This window comes from Cydia fagiglandana, chromosome 18 (genome assembly GCF_963556715.1).
Source record: "Cydia fagiglandana chromosome 18, ilCydFagi1.1, whole genome shotgun sequence".
Classification (NCBI taxonomy): domain Eukaryota; kingdom Metazoa; phylum Arthropoda; class Insecta; order Lepidoptera; family Tortricidae; genus Cydia; species Cydia fagiglandana.
In genome coordinates, this window is record NC_085949.1 from 10337068 (window position 1) to 10358122 (window position 21055).

Genomic DNA, 21055 nt, shown 5'->3' on the forward strand with positions numbered 1-21055 from the left:
GTGAGCAAAATCGCATTTTGCTCACTGTTTTTAAGAAGCAAAGTACCCTTGTTCGAGCTGCTGAGGTGAAAATTTTTTTTCAATAAACCCAATCGTGTGGGATATTTATGGATAAGTCTTCAAAAATGATATTGAGGTTTCTAATATCATTTTTTTCTAAACTGAATAGTTTGCGCGAGAGACACTTCCAAAGTGGTAAAAATGTGTCCCCCCCCCCCCTATAACTTCTAAAATAAGAGAATGATAAAACTAAATAAATATATATGATGTATACTTGGTCAAGCAGATCTTGTCAGTAGAAAAAGGCGGCAAATTTGAAAAATGTAGGCGCGAAGGGATATCGTCCCATAGAAAATTTGAATTTCGCGCCTTTTTTTACTGACAAGGTTTGCTTGACCAGCTATACATTACCATGCAAACTTCCACCGAAAATTGGTTTGAACGAGGTCTACTAAGTAGTTTTTTTTAATACGTCATAAATCTTAAACCGCAATTTTATTATGTTACTTGCTGCTACGGAACCCTTCATGGGCGAGGCCGACTCGCACTTGGCCGCTTTTTTTTTATATAGCCGGTCAAACAAGTTTGTATTAATTGTCCCATACATTATGCATACATTTCACGACTCTTCTATTTCCGCACAGACTCTAATGGACTCTAACCCTTGGCGCCTACATTTATACGTGGTCAAACAAGTCTTGTCAGTATAGAAAGGCGGCAAATTTAAAAATGTGGGCGCGAAGGGTGATCGTTCCATAGAAAATTTGAAATTTGCGCCTGTTTCTACTGCCAAGATTTGCTTGACCAGTATAAATTTGCTGCTCTTTTCTGCTGACGGCACTTGCTTGACAGAGTATACTTGGAGTATACAATGTTATTTTCTATGTCATACTTTAAGGCGTGTTTAGACGGGGTGATCAAATCGACCGATTTGATCAGAAATGAAATTGACGACAATTTCCAATTTAATCACCAATTTTAGATTTATGGTGATAATTATTAGAGCGCTCTAAATTGAAAAAATGTCCCAATACGAAAATACTGGCGTCAGGGCGTCACAAATTAGTATTCTCACGTCCGCGCCTCATTTTATCGGTAATGTCGGCCATTATCGGTGGTTGAATTCGGCGAGCCAATTTGGCGTTTGCGTCCGCACGACCTGATTTGATCGGACAATTTAATCAGATTGGCGAAAATTTTTCCCCGTCTGGACAAGCCAGACGTTCAGAAATGAATGAAATGATACTGTGCATCGAATGAGGTTTTTGCGTCGTAACTTTCCATTAAATATTTCTTAATGAGAACAAAAAGTTAACGGTAACGCATAAATAGTAATCAATCTAAAAAAAATAACACAAGGGGATCTCCATATACAGTGTGGAAAGATAAGTCGGGCTCTGGAGGGAAACTACCTTAAATCCTTAAGCTGGCTCATTTAACTTAAAGGAGACATTCCTTTATTTTTAAAAAGAAACAAAACTGCATTCAAAGATTTTCTAAAACTCGCTTGCCTCGCCCGGGACTCGAACCGACTTAAAATTCCAAAAAATATAAACTCGCAATTTTATTGTACTAGTCGATAAAGTTAATGTAAATGATAACATTTCTCCAAGAAACATTAGGTCTTACACTCGTCTGTCGTACAAAATATCCATAAAATGTAATATTTCGTACTCAAAATTTTTTTAGACAAGCAAAATTGAAGAAAAAAATAAAAAATCTTTGAATGCAGTTTTGTTTCTTTTTAAAAATAAAGGAATGTCTCCTTTAAGTAAAATGAGCCAGCTTAAGGATTTAAGGTAGTTTCCCTCCACGGCCCGACTTATCTTTCCACCCTGTATATATTATACTACTCTTTGGGGATCTCCTTATCATTATGGGGTATAGAACTGTATGGAACGCGATTATAGGTATTCAATTCAGACTTATTTTACTGTTTTGTAACACACCCATTTCATGTCACATTTGTTGTGACAGTTGTTTGACATTGACAGTTATATTATATTTACTGGTATGTTCGTTTGGGTGTTTACCATGTGTTTACTTGCTGTTTCCAAAGTAAAGTAAAGAAATATTACAAATTCTGAATAGTTAGAATCTTATCTTAACTTGAATTATTTTAATTAACTATTAAATGGTTACGAGTGCCTGCTGGTTGTTGTCGCTTAATCGGCACAAATAACCAACAAGATTCATTGATAAATGAAAAGGTTAATTTTTAAAGTTTAACATGATACAATCAGTAAGATATACTCCTTCCTGTGTAATAAATTTAACTTTTCGGAACTCCGTAAGGCTGCGACACAAATTAAACAAAACTAAAGACGAAAAACCACCTCCGAAAGTTGCCCAAGATGTCATGAACTATATTGAAAATACACCTGAATATGCTGGTATTAAAAATCAGATACCGAAGTTTCTTTTAAGGAAATACAAAGCTCCTGAGAGTATGTACCTTATAAATGAAGGTACTGCCAAAGAAATTGTCCAGGCTGTAAAGAAAAACCTGATAATACCCTCTCCTGTAGTTGAAGTTAATCCAGGATTGGGAATTTTGAGTAAGGAATTACTACAATGCCAAAAAAGTCATCTATACATGTATGAAAGTTCCAGCCATTTTTCTCAATATCTAAAAGTAAGCATCATTCCCATACAACCATTTCCAGTCGCCGTTACGACGCGGTGTAGACACATCTTGTGTCGACACCGTCTGTTTCGGTCACAATTCCAGTCGCAGAGTCGTCGCCGTGTCGACACAGTTACCAGAAATGGGGAAGGGTCGACACATGACACAAAGTGACATAAAGTGTGGTCGCCGTGTGCACACATTGTTTCGTGTTTGCGACTACTTTATGCCAATATCATTCGTTCATTCGTTCATTTTGTTCCTGTCAAATGGAAACTGTCAGATGGAAAAATAGTGAAATAAAAATAAGTGTCATTAATACGGCATCTCTAAAACGGATTACAAGACGTAATTATATATTGTTTGCATTTTATATTACAATAGGACTTAAATTATAATGGGGAATTAAACTGCTCGAGTGATTTGATAAACTAAGTGTAATATAATCAACGCGCCACCACATTGTTTTAGTTTAGCCGGAAATTAAATTGTTTACTTCTCAGTGCCTGTGTTCATAAATATATTATTTGATGCATTTTTAGTACTTCGATGCGTATACTATACTTAAATAACAGAAATAACGCTTTACATACTACGAAACTTGTTAATTATGATGTATAAATATGGTTTAAGGCTGAGAAATATTGCAGTCACAAAGTAGTCGCAAATGTTTCGACTTTGTGTCGACTCTGTGTAGACACATGACACGCGCTGTCAAAAGTAATACAAAGTTACTGGATTTGCAAAATGGCTCCTTGTGTTCATTTGTTTTCAGATATTCTCAAAGTGTAAAAATGCCGTGGTCAGAGATGGGACTTAATAGATTAACTGTTTATTCGACTAATTAATGGAATAAAAAAGTTAATCCTCAAATTTTAATCGCGATTAGTTTAGTCGACCTAACATAGATTGAAATTGAATTAATCTGAATATTAATCGAATAAATTATCGATTAAATCTCGGTTGGAAGTTGACAGGGGGCCATTTTTGTACGTAAAAATAATAGAAATGTCTTGCATGCAGATGGTAGCCAAACACTTTGTCATAAAAGTCGAGATAGGTGTCGATTTATAGGTTTTAGGGAGTGCCGATTTCGAAAATGATGACCATTTTGGAATCCAAAATGGCGGCCATGCACTGTGTCATAAAAGTCGTCATGGATGTTGTTTTATACGTTTTAGGGGGCCCCAATTTTGAAAATGATGACCATTTTGGAATCTAAAATGGCGGCCATGCACTATGCCATAAAACTCGTCATGGGTGTCGTTTTATAGGTTTTAGGAGGCGCAGATTTAAAAAATGATGACCATTTTGGATTCCAAGATGGCGGCCATGCACTATCAGTAGTGTCCGACCGAAACATGTTTTTTTGCCGAAACCGAAACCGAATGTTCGGCTTTGGCTCTAGTTTCGGCCGAAACCGAAACTTTTGTAGACTTGTTAGAATCGTTGAAAAAATGACATAAAACCGCTTTTACAGACATATTATGGGGCTGTCAACACCCAATGTCCTTGAAATGTATGTTACTTAAGCAGTTTTTTAAGAAAATTACTAGAGTTAGACCAAGATAATTCTGCAACGATTTTGATAACACACGCAATGCAAGTGTTATTTTAAACGTCAAAACTTCTATGAAATAAGACGTATAAATAACATTTGCACTAGTTGCACTGCGTAAGCTATCAAAATCATTGCAGAATTTTCTTGGTGTAACTCTATTCATTCACCAGTCAAGCTAACATGTAGATACAGGGTCAAGCAAAAACGCGAGCGCAGCGAGCGCGAAATTTTTTGTTAATAATATCTTAAGGCCGGGTACCGATCTTCACCTGGGCCTAAAAGTCCGAAGTGCCCCAGTGAGGCGAACTTTCATGCGAAGTCAAAGCCGTGCTTCAGGCTTCAAAATAAGTAGTTGAGCACAGACTCCAACCAATGTCCATTGTATTAAAAAGCGAGACCGCAGGCTGAGCATGGCGCAGCGAGGCCAAAGGTTAAGCTGAAGTAGAGGACATGTGGAACACAAACCAATGGTAAATTGAGGTAAAAAGTGAGGCTAAGGTTGAGCATTCGTATGAAAAACTGTACTGGGGGCACTTTTAAGGGTTTTTTCTTCGTTTTAATCAATAGTCAGCTGTTCAGCCTCGCAAAATATTAACTATTGAGAAAATCAACTTTGCAGCACTAGTTGAGCGTAACCTTTAGCCTCGCTTAAAATTTGTCATTAGAGGTAGATAGGAAAATGACTGAATAAGTGATTGAATAAGAGCGAAAAAGACATCGTTCGACTCGGGCCGAGCGGATACTCGGCCAACGGCTATCTCATTCACTCCGATACAATCAGACAGTGTGCGCGTTATAGGTATTGACAGCCTCTTAAGACTGAGTCGACCGTCCAGTGGCGCCCTCACTAGTGGAATTGTGTTTTATAATAAACCAATTAAATGATGTAGGTACCTATACCACCTATACATGAATCAGTATATGTACCTAGATATTAATATTGTTGTCCTACTTATTCCCCAACTTTTGGTCTTTGTCCGAAGTACCATTTCGTAAGTTTCGGCCCGGCCGAAAGGTTCGGCCGTATTTTGGCCGAAACCGAAACTACGGCCGAAACATGATTTTTTGGCCGAAACTGGCCGAAACCGAAACCGAACCTTCGGTCGGACACTAGCACTATGTCATGAAAGTCGTCATGGATGTCGTTTTATAGGTTTTAGGGGGCCCCGATTTAGAAAATGATGACCATTTTGAAATCCAAAATGGCGGCCATGCACTATGTCGTAAAAGTCGTCATGGGTGTCGTTTTATAGGTTTTAGGGGGCGCAGATTTCGAAAACGATGACCATTTTGGATTCCAAGATGGCGGCCATGCACTATGTCATAAAAGTCGTCATGGATGTCGTTTTATAGGTTTTAGGGGACCCCGCTTTCGAAAATGATGACCATTTTGGAATCCAGAATGGCGGCCATGCACTATTTCATAAAAGTCGTCATGGGTGTCGTTTTATAGGTTTTGGGGGGCGCAGATTCCGAACATAATAACTATTTTGGAATCCAAGATGGCGGCCATGCACTATGTTAAAAGTCGACATGGATGTCGTTTTATTGGTCATGGTCATCATTTTCGAAATCTGCTCTTCCTAACACCTACAAATCAACATCTATGACGGCTTATATGACAAAGTGCACGGCAGACATCTTGGAATCCAAAATGGTCATCATTTTCGAATTCTGCACTCCCTAAAACCTATAAAACGATATCCATGACGACTTTTATGACAAAGTGCACGGCACACATCTTGGATTCCAAACTGGTCATCATTTTCGAAATCGGCACTTCCTAAAACCTATAAAACGATATTCATGACGACTTTTATGACAAAATACGTAGCCGCCATCTTGGATTATAAAATGATCATCGTTTTCGAATTCTGCACTCCCTAAAACCTATAAATCGACATCCGTGACGACGCAAGTTATCTTTATTTTCAGATCTAACAAATTGCTACAGAATACAAAGGACAAAAAAAGAAGCAAGGAGGTAATGAAACAAGCAAAAATACAGATGATTCCTCGACGCAATTGTATGCTTCTTAAATTGTGTCCAGATTTATTGGTCATAAAAGTTTTTATTTTTCACATATTACTCTCACAAGTTCCGTGACATTTCGACCTTGTAATTCTTTAAGTAAATGTTTTTGTTTATCTATGAGGATCTCACTAGAATAATATAATCAAGCTATGTTTATATTTGATGATTGAAATAGTAACGCAAAAATAAAAATTATATTTGTGTCTTATATTCCTGCCGAAGACTTTTATTTTTATCGCTCGCTGTTTAGCGATAAGTCCGCCTGTTGTTACCTACACCGTTAAACTCCAATGTTTTTTTCTGTATCTTTTGTTTTGTAGTGTGCAATAAAGTATTTTATTATTATTTGTATCTCCTTTTGGATATCACGGGCCTATAATCCCGGTTTTTTGATAGGCTTGCGTGGGGACACAGATCCAACACGTAGAGGCCCCTTGGAGAGCTTTAATGTCATGTAGAACGCCTGCTGGAACCCGTTCACAGGTGCAACAATAGACACCCATGAACCGGTCTCAGCAGGCATTGGGACTATTGCAGCAAAAGTGAATAGTATACCGGTCTATGGATTGAAGTTTGGGTGGACAATGAGACTGGGCTATTGTAAAGAGTTCGGACACCTGCCATAACAATGCTAACACACGTTATCGAGGCAGGTGGTGACTTGCCGCTGACTAGATGGGCCCCTGAAACTGCCGTCGCGAAGACGACCAGGGGCAACATCGGTGTGAGCGGCTCAGGGATGTCGAGAGGTGTGCGCCGCTTTCTACCCAGTGGCTGTTACCAGCCACTGTGCCAACTCGCGTCTTATGCATCTTTCACTTCCACCCCTGGAGCATATAGCTCTAGCGACTCCTCTCTGGACGGCCAGTGAAGGCAAGCCAGAGCTGAGAGTCCTGCGGGTCCCCTTGGGTTCCACTCCGGCCGACGAAGACACGCCGGAGACGGAGACCCTGACCGACTCTCGGGAGCACTCGGGTCCGTGGGGTCGTTACTCCCCAACAGCTCGCCACAAGCTGCCCTGCGGGCTTATTATTATTATTATTATTTTTCCTTTTCCTTCTACACAAGTTTGGCCAAGTAATAAGAATTTAGGGCTCTCAATTTTATTTTGACTTCTACAACAGTAAAGCTACGAGACCATGTTTGGTATCATTTTCGTATAAATTCGCAGTACCAAATTTAGTTATGGTATCACATTGACACCATTCCAAAGTAAAAACATATAAACTTATTAAAATACTTTCTTTTAAACTCCTCTTCACGCTTAAACTGCTGAACAGTTTTAATTTAAATTTAGTACACATATATTTTGAGTCCCGAGACAGGACATAATAAGTTATCTCAAAAATCATCCTTTAAAGGTGTGAAATGAGGTGTAGGGGGGAATTCAGAATTGACTTCTTGAAGTTAATACTGTGTAAGTTTAGGTTTGTGGTCATGTTTTTTTATCATTTTTAACTAAATCAAAGATGTAGACCATCCCAAATTTAATATAAATCGGTTTAGCGGTTATTGATTTCCCGTACAAATTTCCACGCCACTTTTCACACCTTCAAAAGATGATTTTGGTTATAAGATCTATCCTATGTCCTGTTCCAGGACGCAAACTATTTCTATACCAAATTTCAACGAAATCGGTTCAGCGGTTAAGCGTCAAGAGGAGTTTAAAAAAAACCGGCCAAGTGCGAGTCGGACTCGCGTATTAAGGGTTCCGTACATTAAGTCCGACTCGCGCTTGACTGCACATTTCTAATAGGTTTTCCTGTCATCTATAGGTAAAGAACTATTTTGTGTATTCAGACGGATAGACATACAGACGCACGAGTGATCCTATAAGAATTCCGTTTTTTGCTTTTGAGGTACGGAACCCTAAAAAGATTTTTTTTAATTTTGTGGAATGGTGTCAATGTGATACCTTAAATGGATTCAGCAACCCAGATTTATGCGAAAACGATACCATACACGGCCTAGCACCTTCACTGATGTAGATATATCTAGATAAAATTGAGAGTCCTAAATAAACTTTCAAGAGCGGATATCTCAAAAACTATTCAACATATCGAAAAAATTGACTGAATAAACTTGTAACAAATTAAATTAACTTTCATTTTGTATAAGTGGCCATGTCGCTAAGATGCATAGTTTCCGAGATATAATCGAAAAACCGGAAAATGGGACCTTCAAAGCCCCCTCTCTTCCCCCCGCTCCAGGGCTACGGCCGGGGACTTTTGATATGTTCACCTCCTAACTTGTACTAACCAAGTTACAGAGTCAAAAATTGTGTTCCGAGCATTTCCCTCTACAACTTTTTGGAGCATTCGTTGGCTGACCTAAGTAGCTTATTGCATTTCTTTAAAAACTTTTCTGTAAAAGGTTGACGGTCGTTGGGTGTTTATATGGTTTTGGTCGATTATTATCATTTGCATCGCCCATGATGACTTACTAGAATTACTTACGAGCACACGAGACACTAATAGTAGTTTGACAAACCTTGGTTTTCAAGAGGTATTTTATATTGACATTTGCTGTCAAAAATTTGCTGTCAGATTTAGTCGCAAACCGCACGCAAAGTGCACACAAATGTGTCGACACCTTGTTACGGAAAAGTGTACACACGGCGACGACACTTTGTTTCGAAACAATTCTAGACACATTGTGTGGACTCTGTTACGACACATCTGACATTTAGTTACCACTTTGATGATTCTGCGACTGGAATGGTTATATGGGTTATTGTTGAATTTTTATACCTACTAAAATATTTAAAAATAATACAGCCATTTTTGAAACCTAAATAACAAACATTTGCAGGAATTAGAATCAAATTACCCTGGACGAGTGAAATTTAAAATAGCAGACTTTTTTGGGATGTGGAAGCTTGCATTTCAAGATAAGATGGACCAAGGGAACAGAATTCAAGAGTTGTTGGGTGACTTGGCAACTGATGATCCTGGTATGTTTTCCTTGTGCAATATTTTTTACTGTAACTGGATTTAATACTTTCTCAAGAGAATTCAGTCTCAAAACCCTGACACCCAACACTACAATAACAGCCTTAAATATTTTTAAGTCAAAACATAATATATTTAATTCTAAGTTATGTTAAAAGGTAGACTAGTGAAACATAACTTGTTGTCAACATGACTGGTGTATTTGATTCATGAACGGTTGCATTGCATGAAAATGTACATGACATGATAATGCTTAACTATGTTACATCATTTATCTTCCAGATAGAGTGGTTACAATAGTAGGATCAATGCCTGGCCTGTCTTTCGTCAAACATTTAATAAACACCATAGTATTTCAAAACACTACTAGCCATCTAGGCAGACCAGATCTGTTCATCACTATGCCTGGACATCACTATGAAGTAAGTTAATAGTAAAATTTGATACTAAAATGTTCTAAACTCTGAAATAAACCCATGATAGTTACTCACGAAATAAAACTTTACTGATTATATTGCATATAATGAATTTAAAATGCATTCCAACTTTGCAAACCCTGTACACGCATTACGGTGTTTGTGGCCAATGGGAGTCTGAGGAATAATATTCAACTCTGTCAAAATTAATCTACCCACATACCGAAGTAAAATGATTATTTGTTATAATTGTTTAGTTATTAATTATAATTAAAACTATATTAACATATTAGACCTGTAGACCTATTCAGCAGTTATGTAAATTGTATCAGCTTGATGATTATTTTTCCAGTTCCTAACGGACAATGAGATACAGAATAGAAAGCATATGGCGGTGCCAACTCTGTTCCAGCTTCTATTTGATTTCAAAATACTTGCAAATGTACCAAAAGTACATTTCTTGCCATGGACACACCCCACAACCAACAAGAGGGTTACGCTGGTAAATATTAAGATTATCTAAACTTTACAAGTTTATCTTCTAGGGTTTCCAATTCTTATCACTCCAAAGTGGCGCACTTGCAAGTATAAAATTTAATCTCGGCGCCCTAACCGAGCTAAGCTATGCGAATTAGTTAAGTAGGTACCATCGTGAGGAGGATTGCCCCACTGCGGGTCTTTACCGTCTACGGCGCACAGTTTGGGAACCTCTATTCTATACATATATTATGGCAACTATATAGTAATTGGCTATATCTTAACGAAAAATGAATAATACGGCGGGTCACACAAACATGGAAAAAAAGCGCCTGCTGTATTTGTTGCCGCAACGTTGCGCATCGTAAGCAAAAGTGCCATTCAAACAGGCAATTAAATTATTGGTTATTTTCTCTATTTTTCCTTGTCCTAACATTTTTAAAGTATGAACCTAAATCGATTTTTCAGATGGATGAGCATCGTTTGTACTTAGTGAATATCTCCCAAAAACGAGAGCTGCCAGTTCCACCTGAGTATTTGCCACTGCTATGGTATTTCTTCAAGCCCCACATGTTTTCCAAGTCCACGAGGGTGATTCCAATGTTAGAGTAAGTATGTTTATTTAAATTATACAGCTCGATAACTAGTGCAGAAATCCACAACGCCAAATCACCATGCAGCGCAGGTGAATTAAGTCAGTCTTTCCGTCCAATCCAAGTGCTCCGCATTTGTGTTGAGAAGGGGGCGGTACTTCGATGCAAAATTTCATCCCAGTCGGAATCTGAAGTGGTCGTCACACAGGAACAGATAAAAGTAAATAAACGCTTGTAAAACTAAATCAAAATCAATGTGTCTCATCTCTCTCGCTATTCCGTAAACCCGTAACGTATTCGCGTAAGTGCAAGCATATACTGCTCGCCCTTAGAGTTGGTCAAAGGCGCCAAGCTTTTCAAAGAAAACATATACTAGAGATTTTGGGAAGGTTACCGCCGTGGTCAGAGGGTCTAGTGGTCAGGACGTTAGCCGCGTAAGCTGAAGATGCCGGTTCAATTCCGGCCTCGGCCACCGGTGGACTTGGTCACTTTTTCTTTATTTCAAATTTTTGTGAAGCAATTGAAAAGTTGTGTCCTGTCGAGTTTGTTGCCGGTCCCGTATTGGGATACCCTCTTCCAATTGAGGGGGGATTTAAATCTTTTCGAGGCAGAGGTGTAGGGTTGGAGCCGGTGTAGCTTTAGTTGATGTTCATAATCGCATTGTAATATGCCTACTTGAATAAAAAACTATCTTTACTAGGTATATGACATCTATCTCAGTTTACAAAATGATGTGTTCGCAGACAATGGATACCTGGCTGCGGTGTGTGGCTGATCACGGGCCAGGACCCGCCGGACAGCGACCGGCGGCTGGCGCCGGGCGCCGGCGACGCGCCGCTGCCGCACATGACGATATTCACCGAGTTCGGAGACCTCAATCTGAAGCAGAAGATTACTGTGTTTAAAAGGTACGTTTTTACTTCTTAGTGCTAACGATTCGTCAAAACACGCTGCAAAGGGTGTTAAAAGTATGAAAATCGGTACGATTGATCTTTAGGCCATTTGAATCAATTTGACCCGACCAAAAAAGGACAGGAGTTATGACCTCATCTTTTTTTCTATGCACGCACACTATCTTAAACTTTTTCTTCTTCGTATATCTTAAGTTTTTCTTTATGTCATCATATGGAAGCATAATTATGGCTTTTATGCTCAAAGAAACCTCATTTCATTATTTACTGTATCCTCATACATTCTAAGTACAAACTGATTTTCCAATGCCACATGCGATATCGACTTATGGTAGTTTTTGGTTCTTTTATTATATAAGAAAAATTGGGTTGTTATACATGGCGGGCAAAAATGAAATATATGGCGCGTATTTAGGTAGGTATTATATGATTAACATTAAGGAGGCATTAGGTAGGCATTAAGTCCGCCTGTTGTACTTTTTGTATGTGCAATAAAGTTTACAATAAAATAATTAAACTATAATTACCCTCCTTTGCGTTGCGCAGTCGAATAAAAAATTATCAGTTATGTGTATTTAGAGAGTTAATGTCGATATTTTTTATTGTTTCAGATTAATATCATGGCCGGAATTTGAGCAATGTCCATTCCGGGTATCCATGGAGAATAATCTACCAAAGTTCGTGACCGCAGCTGAAGACGACGAGAAAACCAGTATAGGCTCGCATATAGACGATATTGAAAGTTCAGATACCGAAAACGAGACGTGATTGAGTTTAAGCTAGTTGCACTGAACATGCCCGTTATCTTAATATGTGGCGTCCCACGGGCCTTATGGCGGTTGGCGCTTACGCTATTATTAACGCCGCTCCAATATTATTGTGGCGCTATGCGACGTAAGTGCCAGCCGCCGTAAGGTACATTTTGCCGTGGAACGTCACATTTGATCTATTCTAACAAAATTGAAGCTTGCCACGAGGAATTTCGTACATTGACCCGCCTGAGGGCCTACCGCGAACCACGTTCGACGTGTTGCCTCCCTGTTACATTTACAAGTGTGACAGAGAGGCAACACGTCAAACTTGGTCCGCGGTAGGCCCTCTGTTCCTTCCTTCCTACCTTTATCGCACACGGGTAATTATTTTGCTGTCCCACCCATGATGTCGAATGTCAATGACGCGAGCGGGACAGCAATATAACTATGCGTGTGCGATAGAGATAGAAACAAGCGGGTCAATTTTGGAAATTCCTTTTGCTACGTGTCTTTAAGAATTTACAGTCAGATCAGACTTCATTTTGGCCAGTGTTGTCTTGTTACCAGTTATTGATTGTACTGCAGTTAGTAAAGATGTTAAGTATAAAACAAAATCGTACCCCTGAGTTTGACAGCTGATGGCGATAGATGGCGCTGTATATTTACCGCTTATTGTACGCCATCTACATTATTTGTCACATTCACGTCACACATGTGTACGAGTTTGTTGATGGTCGCTCGGTTGACACAAAATACATATACATATATCTAAATACTTATATACAATAAGTGCTACTTTTGTGAAATGTGTATAAGGCTGAATCGAATACTATTCTGTACGTAATTCTTTTTAAATAAATAAAACACTAAAAAGGATATAAGTGTTTATCTCTTCTATTAACAATGCATATTTACATTTTAACAATGTTAGATCATTATACATAATACATATAGGTACATAACTAAACATTACTGTCTGGTATTAGGTTTCTCATTATACAATACAGGGTGGCTAAAAAATAACTGCATTACAAAAAATAACACAAACCCCGAAAAATTTACCCTCCCGTAGAAAATGGACCAGGCAAAATGTAGGAAACAGCCAAAATTTTTACCCAACCATAAAAGAGACTTGAAGGAACTGTCATAGGGACCATCATTCAAAGCGAAAGGTAGGGTAATTTGCGCCGGTAAAACTGGACACCCTTCAATAACTAGCCACTACTAAAATTAATTCTGTTTATATAGTTCGTTTTTTTAGCATTAGAAAGAACTCCACAGACGCAAGCGTGCAGTTTTTATCATTTTTAATAGTTAATAATTATTGAATTATCTAATGTAGCATGGTCAATACATATGATTTACTTCAAATTATTACCGCCAAAAGTGCCGGATTTGGAACCACAAGCTTACTTCTGCGAAGTTCTTTCTAATGCTAAAAAAAACGAACTATAGGTGAATACAATTCATTTTAGTTTAGAGTGGCCAGTTACTGGAGAAAGTGTAGGTAGGCAGAGGACAGAGCATAAATACGCTGTGAAAATAGCATGTCTCACTAGATGCAGTTTGCACAGCGCGCAGCGTCACAGTAAGCAAGGCAGGTACCATCGCCCACACTTAACTGTACCTACACGTACATCGGTGGACCTTATGCCTTTTGTAATAAGGTATACTGGCGTTCAAAAGTGCATGGAGATGTTTCAACCGTAATATTATGGCATTACGGTCGATTCTGAAGAATTTCAACATTCAGTCGAATTCTGAGTAATTTTTAGGGTTGGTTGCACCAAACCGTGTCTCTCCGTTAAAGCGTTCGCTAAATTTTATTGTATGGGAAGTTTCATACCACACTGCTGATTGACGTTGATCATTCTGTTAAATGTGGTTGGTGCAACTGGACCTTAGTATACGGGGTGTGGCCTGTAACACGAGCAAATAATTAAAACATAGATTGTACTCCTCAAACGGTGACACTTTTGTTCAACAACTTTTAATCATTATGAAGTGTTTATACTCCCTATTTTTCATACAAAATAAATATTATCTTCAATGGACGCCATCGCCACGCCATATCATTGTGATTGACGTTGCTTGTCACGCCTTAAACATAACAAAATTCGCAATACATTGCGTCTTAGAATAAACTTTAAAGTGTATTAAAAATCAAACCACAAGTTATTTTTAAAAGTCGCTGAACAAATGTTGGTCAGTATGAGGAGTACAGCCTACAGTTTAATTTTTTGCTCATATTACAAGCCACACCCGGTATAATATTGAAACATTGACGCTACGTAGGCAGGTACAACTTATTAAATTGGCATTTAATAAATCAAATTTAGATTTACTTATTACAAAGGAAATTACTTATTTGTTGGATGCGTTTGTTGTGATGCTTTACGAACGAATAACTACCAATTTACATTATTAACAATAAGTGTCACTAATGAAATTTTAATTATTGCTGCGCACAATAAAATTAAACAAGAATTGATCAATAAATATAATCTACTTAATTAACTACAATAGGCTAAAATTCACAAATCACGTATTTACATATTAATATAATCACAATTTTATTAATTTGCGATATAAATTAATTCACATCGCTTCCAAATTGGACGGGAACATATGACTATAATAAAATAAATAAAGTACCTATATCAAGTTATATAACACATAATTAATTTTTAAATAAGTGATTCTTGTAGGATTACGTAAGCCGAACAAACTCTTATTTATTTGGAATGAATTGCGCTAGCTCCAGATACCAGTAGGTATGTGCTGTTTCGAATAGATTTGAACCTCAAGTGTATTGGAGCATTGTAATGACGTAGGTGGCAACCGTTTTAAGTTTCCTTTTTATACGGAACAACACACAAACTAGATTATATATAACTTTTCGTAAGCCCGCATATGTATTTCAATCTGTTACACGAGTTTGGACAGGCCGACATGAGGCCGAAGTAACGTAAAACGGCTCAAACGTCTTCACAACATTTGACCTAAACAGGCAATGAAGCTGAACCCTCTTTTATGCTTGATCGGTCACGCCCTTGCTCACTTTGTTTGCGCTTGCCTTTTTTTTAAAGATCTATTTAAAATGAAATTACAATATGAAGAGCATATTTAAAAAATACTTACACAAATAGCGCCCTTTTTTCAACCAGGCGTTGGGTAAAAGGACTTTTATATACTGTATGAAACACCACCACCCTATTTACAAATATTTAAGTACAGTTAAGTAAGTGATGTACAGTTGATTCTGTGTCGTTATAAGTTTTGGAAGTGTCTATCGTTATATGAACTGTGGTTGGTCGATTTAGGTGTTATGTAATGCGTAATTGGTATCTCTAGTGCTTGGTTATTCTGTTTGGTTGCTTTCGTAGATTTCTGAATACTCAAGTTTGTGTGGACGTTTAAACTTATCGTGTTTAATCCGTTCTGGGGTTTTACCGACGGGCTGGACACAAAATCGGTCCATTCGTCGTCATCGGCGAACGTAGCGGTTTTCTTTGGTAATGACTGTTGTGGTTTAGGTTTGCTGGATACGAATTCGCCCCATATGTCATCTTCGGGTGGCTGGGTTTGTACTGGCGGCTTGTGACTGTGCACGGGCGAGGCGCCTTTGCTGTTGCCACTGACACTCAAGTCGCTTTTCAGCGAATTCAGTGTTTCTACTGGGTTAAATCTTGATAGATCTTGTAAGTTAATTCCAGGATTCGGCCAGTTGATTTGTGAGAAACTCTCTAAAGATAAAGGTTGCAAAATCTGTGCAGAGTTCTGTGGAGTCTGTGACGAACTCATTGTCGGTTGCAACACCGCGCTCAGAGGCGGCGCGAGGGAAGGCGCCGGGGCTTTTGCAACTGTTTCTTTCACTTTCGGCGCACTTATTGCTACATTATTCTGATGCATAAAAGGTTCACTATAATTTAAAATATCGTTTGATTTGGTAAATGATATGGGGTCAGACTTAGTTTCAATTTTTGGAAATACAAAATCTAATTCTGGCTCTTGATTTGATGCAACTTGTGTAATATTTTGACTATAGTCAGCTGCTACAAAATTACTAAAGTTGCTAACAGGTGGTGCCAGAGTTGGCTCATTGGATGGAAGAGCCGACTGGAATGTATCAAAATCATCGTCAAACGAATCGTTAATCTTACTAGGTGGCTCAATACTTTTAATACTATGATCGTTCACGATACTAGCGCCGTCTATTGGAGGAGTCTTCTCGGAGTCTATACTGGGAGTTTTAATTTCTTGGGCATCATTATTCCAAGTGGTGCTGGAAGCGAATTCGGTAAAATCGTCAAAAGTTTCTTTCACTTCTCCAGGTGAAGGCCAGTTTAATGTAGGCATGATGGGTTCTATTTTTATAGGTTGCAGTAAGCCAATGGAATATGGACTTGGTTGGAGCTGGTTCGCATTTGTTGTCGGTTCAACACCATCCAAAGCTGGTCCTGTTGTAGCTGGTTTCACTTCTAATGTATCAACTTTAAAAGAACCTTTGAAATCTTGGAAATCGGAGTAATCTGCGTCATCCACAACTTTAGCATCAGTTGGAGCTTCAGATTTCTCCTCGGTGGGGTTTTTGGCAGTTTCCATAGAAGATTGCGACAAAAATGAGGGTCGGCTGTAGTGAATTGTTTTTGATCGAGGTGTCTCGGAGTCGGTGGGAGTGAAGATGTGAGTATCGGGCAGGTTGATCTGACGTATTGGTTGAACATCGAGAGTGCTCGAGTATATTTTGTCGGATTTCGTTGGTAGATCCGTGTCGAATACGTCTAAGTCTGTCGGCCTTTTTGTTGCAGCGACGTTAGTCTCCTTGTTGCAAGCTGAAAAACATAATAAAAAAAATTAGAAAGACGCCTGTACGGTAGGCCACAAGATACAATAGTCTCTACTATGAATAAGGTTCATGTTCGGCGTAATCCGTTTATAGTGACAATGAACTGAATGAACAGCATAAGAATGTCAAAGTTCAAATTTGCTTGACGTCACAAATAAGAATATACGATGAAACCACACTGAAGTTCTAATACTATTAAGTTACTTGTGTCATTTTATAAATTTGGGTAATTAAACCATAATATATATACCTCTCCATGCCGTAATCTGCAACGGCGGCCCTAGCTAATTACGAGCGTGAGCTTTATTATGGCTGGCAAAGCCGAACTGCAAAACCGTAATAAATACCTAATAATAATATACTTAATCCAAAAAACTTTTATTTCTAATCGACCTATCTAGGAATGCTGAGAGGATCAGTTAAGGTGCATTTAGGTAATTCCTAATCAAGTTTGAACATCGTACCAAGTCTGCTCAACAACTCCACGAAATACTCTTATGATTAGAGCCCGAACGAGTGGATTGCTTTGACACACGAGCAGTCGAGCATACCAGTTTTTTCCATCATATTCCTAGAACGGAACTCAAATCATGTATGACTTGTTTAGCCTTTCTTAGCTACAGATATGTGTCACTTACCGTGCGATAGCAACTCTGATATCTTGAGGGTGGAATGGTTGTGGGCCATTTGGTCTAGGGTGGCCATGAGGTGTTCTAAATCTAGGAGTAGGGCTTCGGCATAGGTGACTAGGGTAAAGGGCAAGCAGAGTACCAGGTGATTGTTAATCCATGTGCAAGACATGCAAAAGAATTTACAGTGATTTAAATAAGCTTATTGTATTAGCGGTCTAGTACATAGCGGTTGTTATTATTTGCTCATTTGTAGGTATTAAAGAGAATTTAGATATCACTGTGTGTTTTTGTGCAATATTTATGATTGTAGCATTTATAGAGCTTACACTTCAAGGTAAAAATATGTGGTTTGCACCTTTATTACAGGTTTTGATCTCATGAAATTGTTAGAATTTAATCAACTAGCACAAAAATATTACTGTAACTTAGTAATTTTGCCAAAATGAATAAAAGGGAAAGCAACAAGATTTTAATAATCTAATATTAACTTTCATAGAGTTTACATGTGAATCAAACAGCTAATATTTTTAGTATTAATTTAATCTTAACAGCAAAATTGGTAATGCTTTAGAAACAACTACATCATATTTGTGCCCTGAAGTTTCCATGTTTCTGCCTTTCTTGAGTCACACACTCACACATTTTATATTGTAATCGATGTTAGTTGGACTAGTGAGTTAATGTACATTGTTATTGCAAGTGGTCATGTGAAACTATGTATAGTATGTACTCACATTCTTGGCCATCAGCCGTGAAAGGGTCAGACCAGGTCCCTGATGGCTTGAGATACTTCTCAGTCGCTTCTGAGGTGGTCTGGCCTGACAGTGTGGCTTGCTTCTGGGGTTGTAGTGGGGCAACACTCAAGTTAGCTGCATATTTAGGCATGTTGTAGCTCCACTTCGGACCAAATAACTGGAATGTATGCAATTATTTTTTAACTGTTTGTGAAATAATATGGTAAATAATTAGCTTATTGATTGAAATTGCTAAAGAATTGCGAAGGATGGATAATTGCCTTAGAAATACATTCATGTTTAAAAATATTGTAATAAATTAAAGAAAACTTACAATGTTTCTTGAATCTATACATAAAGCCTTCAGAAGAGTTTTCTGTCCTATTGAACTGTTCCAGTTGACTATATATGGCTGCCGCACATCAGTCTCCAGCAGGTGGCCCCAAGTCTCACACAGCATCCCTTCAAGTTTACCATCAAACACTGTCTCAGGCTCTGGTATTTCCTCTTCAAATATAGAATTCAATATCTTACTTATGTTCTCAAGTAATTGACTTTCACTTTCTGTTGATTGGAAATCTAATACCCTTGTTAGTGGATCCTGTATGTCATTTTCATTGTCCTTAGTTTCCTGTACAGATGATTTAAAATCATCAAAGTCTCCAAAGTCATCATCATCCTCAATATTTTGCTGTAATGATTGTCCATCAGGAGCACTTCTCAGTTCCATTTTTTCTGTATCATCAAAATGAGCTTCGAATGCCCCAAAATCGGCACTTTGAGGCATTTGACTCTGGTCCGTTGGATCAGTTTGATTGCTTTCCCATGGATTTTCACAAGCATCTACAATAGATGTGATTGTTGATGGTTTGATATTTGATGCAGTGTGGAAGTCGTTGAAATCTCCAAATTCATCATCAGTTTCATTGTTCACTTCTGTCAATACTTCTTGAAATGTTTCAGGAGCTTGTAGAGTTTCAACCTGATCATTCATATTAAAGCTAGGATCAGTTTCTGTTTCATTTTTAACATCTATATAATCAGTAACATTTTCATTGTCCATTTTCAGGTCATCTATTGAATTAGGAGGATCATCGATATCATCTAAGCTTGGAGGGGTACTTGTAATCTCATCTAAAGGTAAAGTCTCATGGAGATCAGTAGTAATAATACTGGTTACATCTGGAATGTGGGGTGATTTCTCTTTATCAGGGCTCTCACTCTTGTCAATATCTGCATTACTATCATACAGTTCATTTTTGACAACTGAATTTAAAGACTCTTCTTCAACAGTTAAATTTAAGTCCTCTATATTTAGTTCTTCCTCATTGTTTATCTTTTTGTTGGTCTGTGTGTCTTCACAACTTAAATTGTCCGCTGTTTTTAGCTCTGCCTTATGGTTTTCATTGTTCATACTATCAATTTGAGTTTCATTATGTAATTTTACTTCAATTTCCTGTTTCTGTTCATCATTTAGTTTGTTTTCAATGTTAGTATTTGTCCAGTTCAATGTGTCATTGTCACAAGCATTTTTATCCGTTTCAGTGCTGTCTCCATTATCTGCATTATTTATATGCACAGGTTCACTCAATGGTTTATTTACTGATATGGCAGATTGGAAATGATTATAAGTAGAAAAACTACCATAGTCATAGTCATCTTCTTGAGACACTGAAATTAAAAACATACTCCTTACATAAACAGGAAACAAGAGTTAAATGAATTGACTTGCACAGGTATGTTTAGTCAGGTATGTATAGTCATATTCATATGATTTCTGACAGAATATGAGGAAATAAGACACGTAACAATGAACTCGACCTGTCTGTACGATATACCTAACTAGGTGGAGCTTTATTACATTGGGTTTTGTTTAAGCGTGGTATTTTCAGAGAACTGGAAAGAACTTACGATTATATTGTAAATCAAAGTCCTCGGGGTCTTTGTCGTCCTCACACTGATCAGGTGGAGGAGGAGTACTGCAAACAAGTGGAGGAATCGACATTGTCTTGTATTCTAACGTTGCTGTGTCACTGTACCAACGGGTTCTTCATGCAACCAAGTTCAATTTTAGTAAATACATTAATAATTTGATAATCACTACATAGCACTGGACACAATTAACTATATTTAACGTAACGAGGCCAGCTGTTGTTAATTGACAAAATTTTGCTACGACGATTCACGATTGTAGTATTGAACTGACAGAATTACTGTCAAATGAAATACCTATACCTGCGTTCAGAACAACTTTTTTAGAATAGATTTTTAAAACTAAATTATCTTAACTTTGTACAGGAAAGAAACAATTTGTAGCGAGAATTGAATTAATTAATTAATTATTTTTATTGATTTTAACAAAGTGTAGAAATGAGATGATAAAACTCGTCCAAAGGGGCTACCGCGAAAAACGAAATTCGCAATTTGCGGGGATCTTTCTCTTTTACTCCAATAAAGGCGTAATTAGAGTGACAGAGAAAAATGCCCGCAATTTGCGAACTTCGATTTTTGCGGTTAT

The 21055-nt window shown here is 37.9% G+C and overlaps 2 protein-coding genes across 3 annotated transcripts; one reads left to right on the forward strand and one right to left on the reverse strand.

The window, feature by feature from the left end:
• Positions 1–2145: 2145 nt before the first annotated feature.
• On the forward strand, positions 2146–12394 carry LOC134673199 (dimethyladenosine transferase 2, mitochondrial). The gene is made up of 7 exons (XM_063531150.1): positions 2146–2635; positions 9034–9175; positions 9456–9595; positions 9942–10091; positions 10535–10674; positions 11403–11567; positions 12182–12394. The coding sequence occupies exons 1-7, from the start codon at positions 2231–2233 to the stop codon at positions 12336–12338; spliced, it is 1299 nt and encodes a 432-aa protein (XP_063387220.1). The 5' UTR covers positions 2146–2230; the 3' UTR covers positions 12339–12394.
• Positions 12395–14813: 2419 nt separating this feature from the next.
• Positions 14814–20738, reverse strand: LOC134673197 (uncharacterized). 2 transcript variants are annotated; one of them, XM_063531148.1, is made up of 5 exons: positions 20449–20738; positions 18872–20208; positions 18538–18715; positions 17810–17917; positions 14814–17157 (listed from the first exon to the last, which is right to left on the reverse strand). In XM_063531148.1, the coding sequence occupies exons 1-5, from the start codon at positions 20540–20542 to the stop codon at positions 15593–15595; spliced, it is 3282 nt and encodes a 1093-aa protein (XP_063387218.1). In that variant the 5' UTR covers positions 20543–20738; the 3' UTR covers positions 14814–15592. The 2 variants fall into 2 exon arrangements, with proteins under 2 accessions (XP_063387218.1, XP_063387219.1); XM_063531149.1 differs by lacking the exon at positions 17810–17917.
• Positions 20739–21055: the final 317 nt, after the last annotated feature.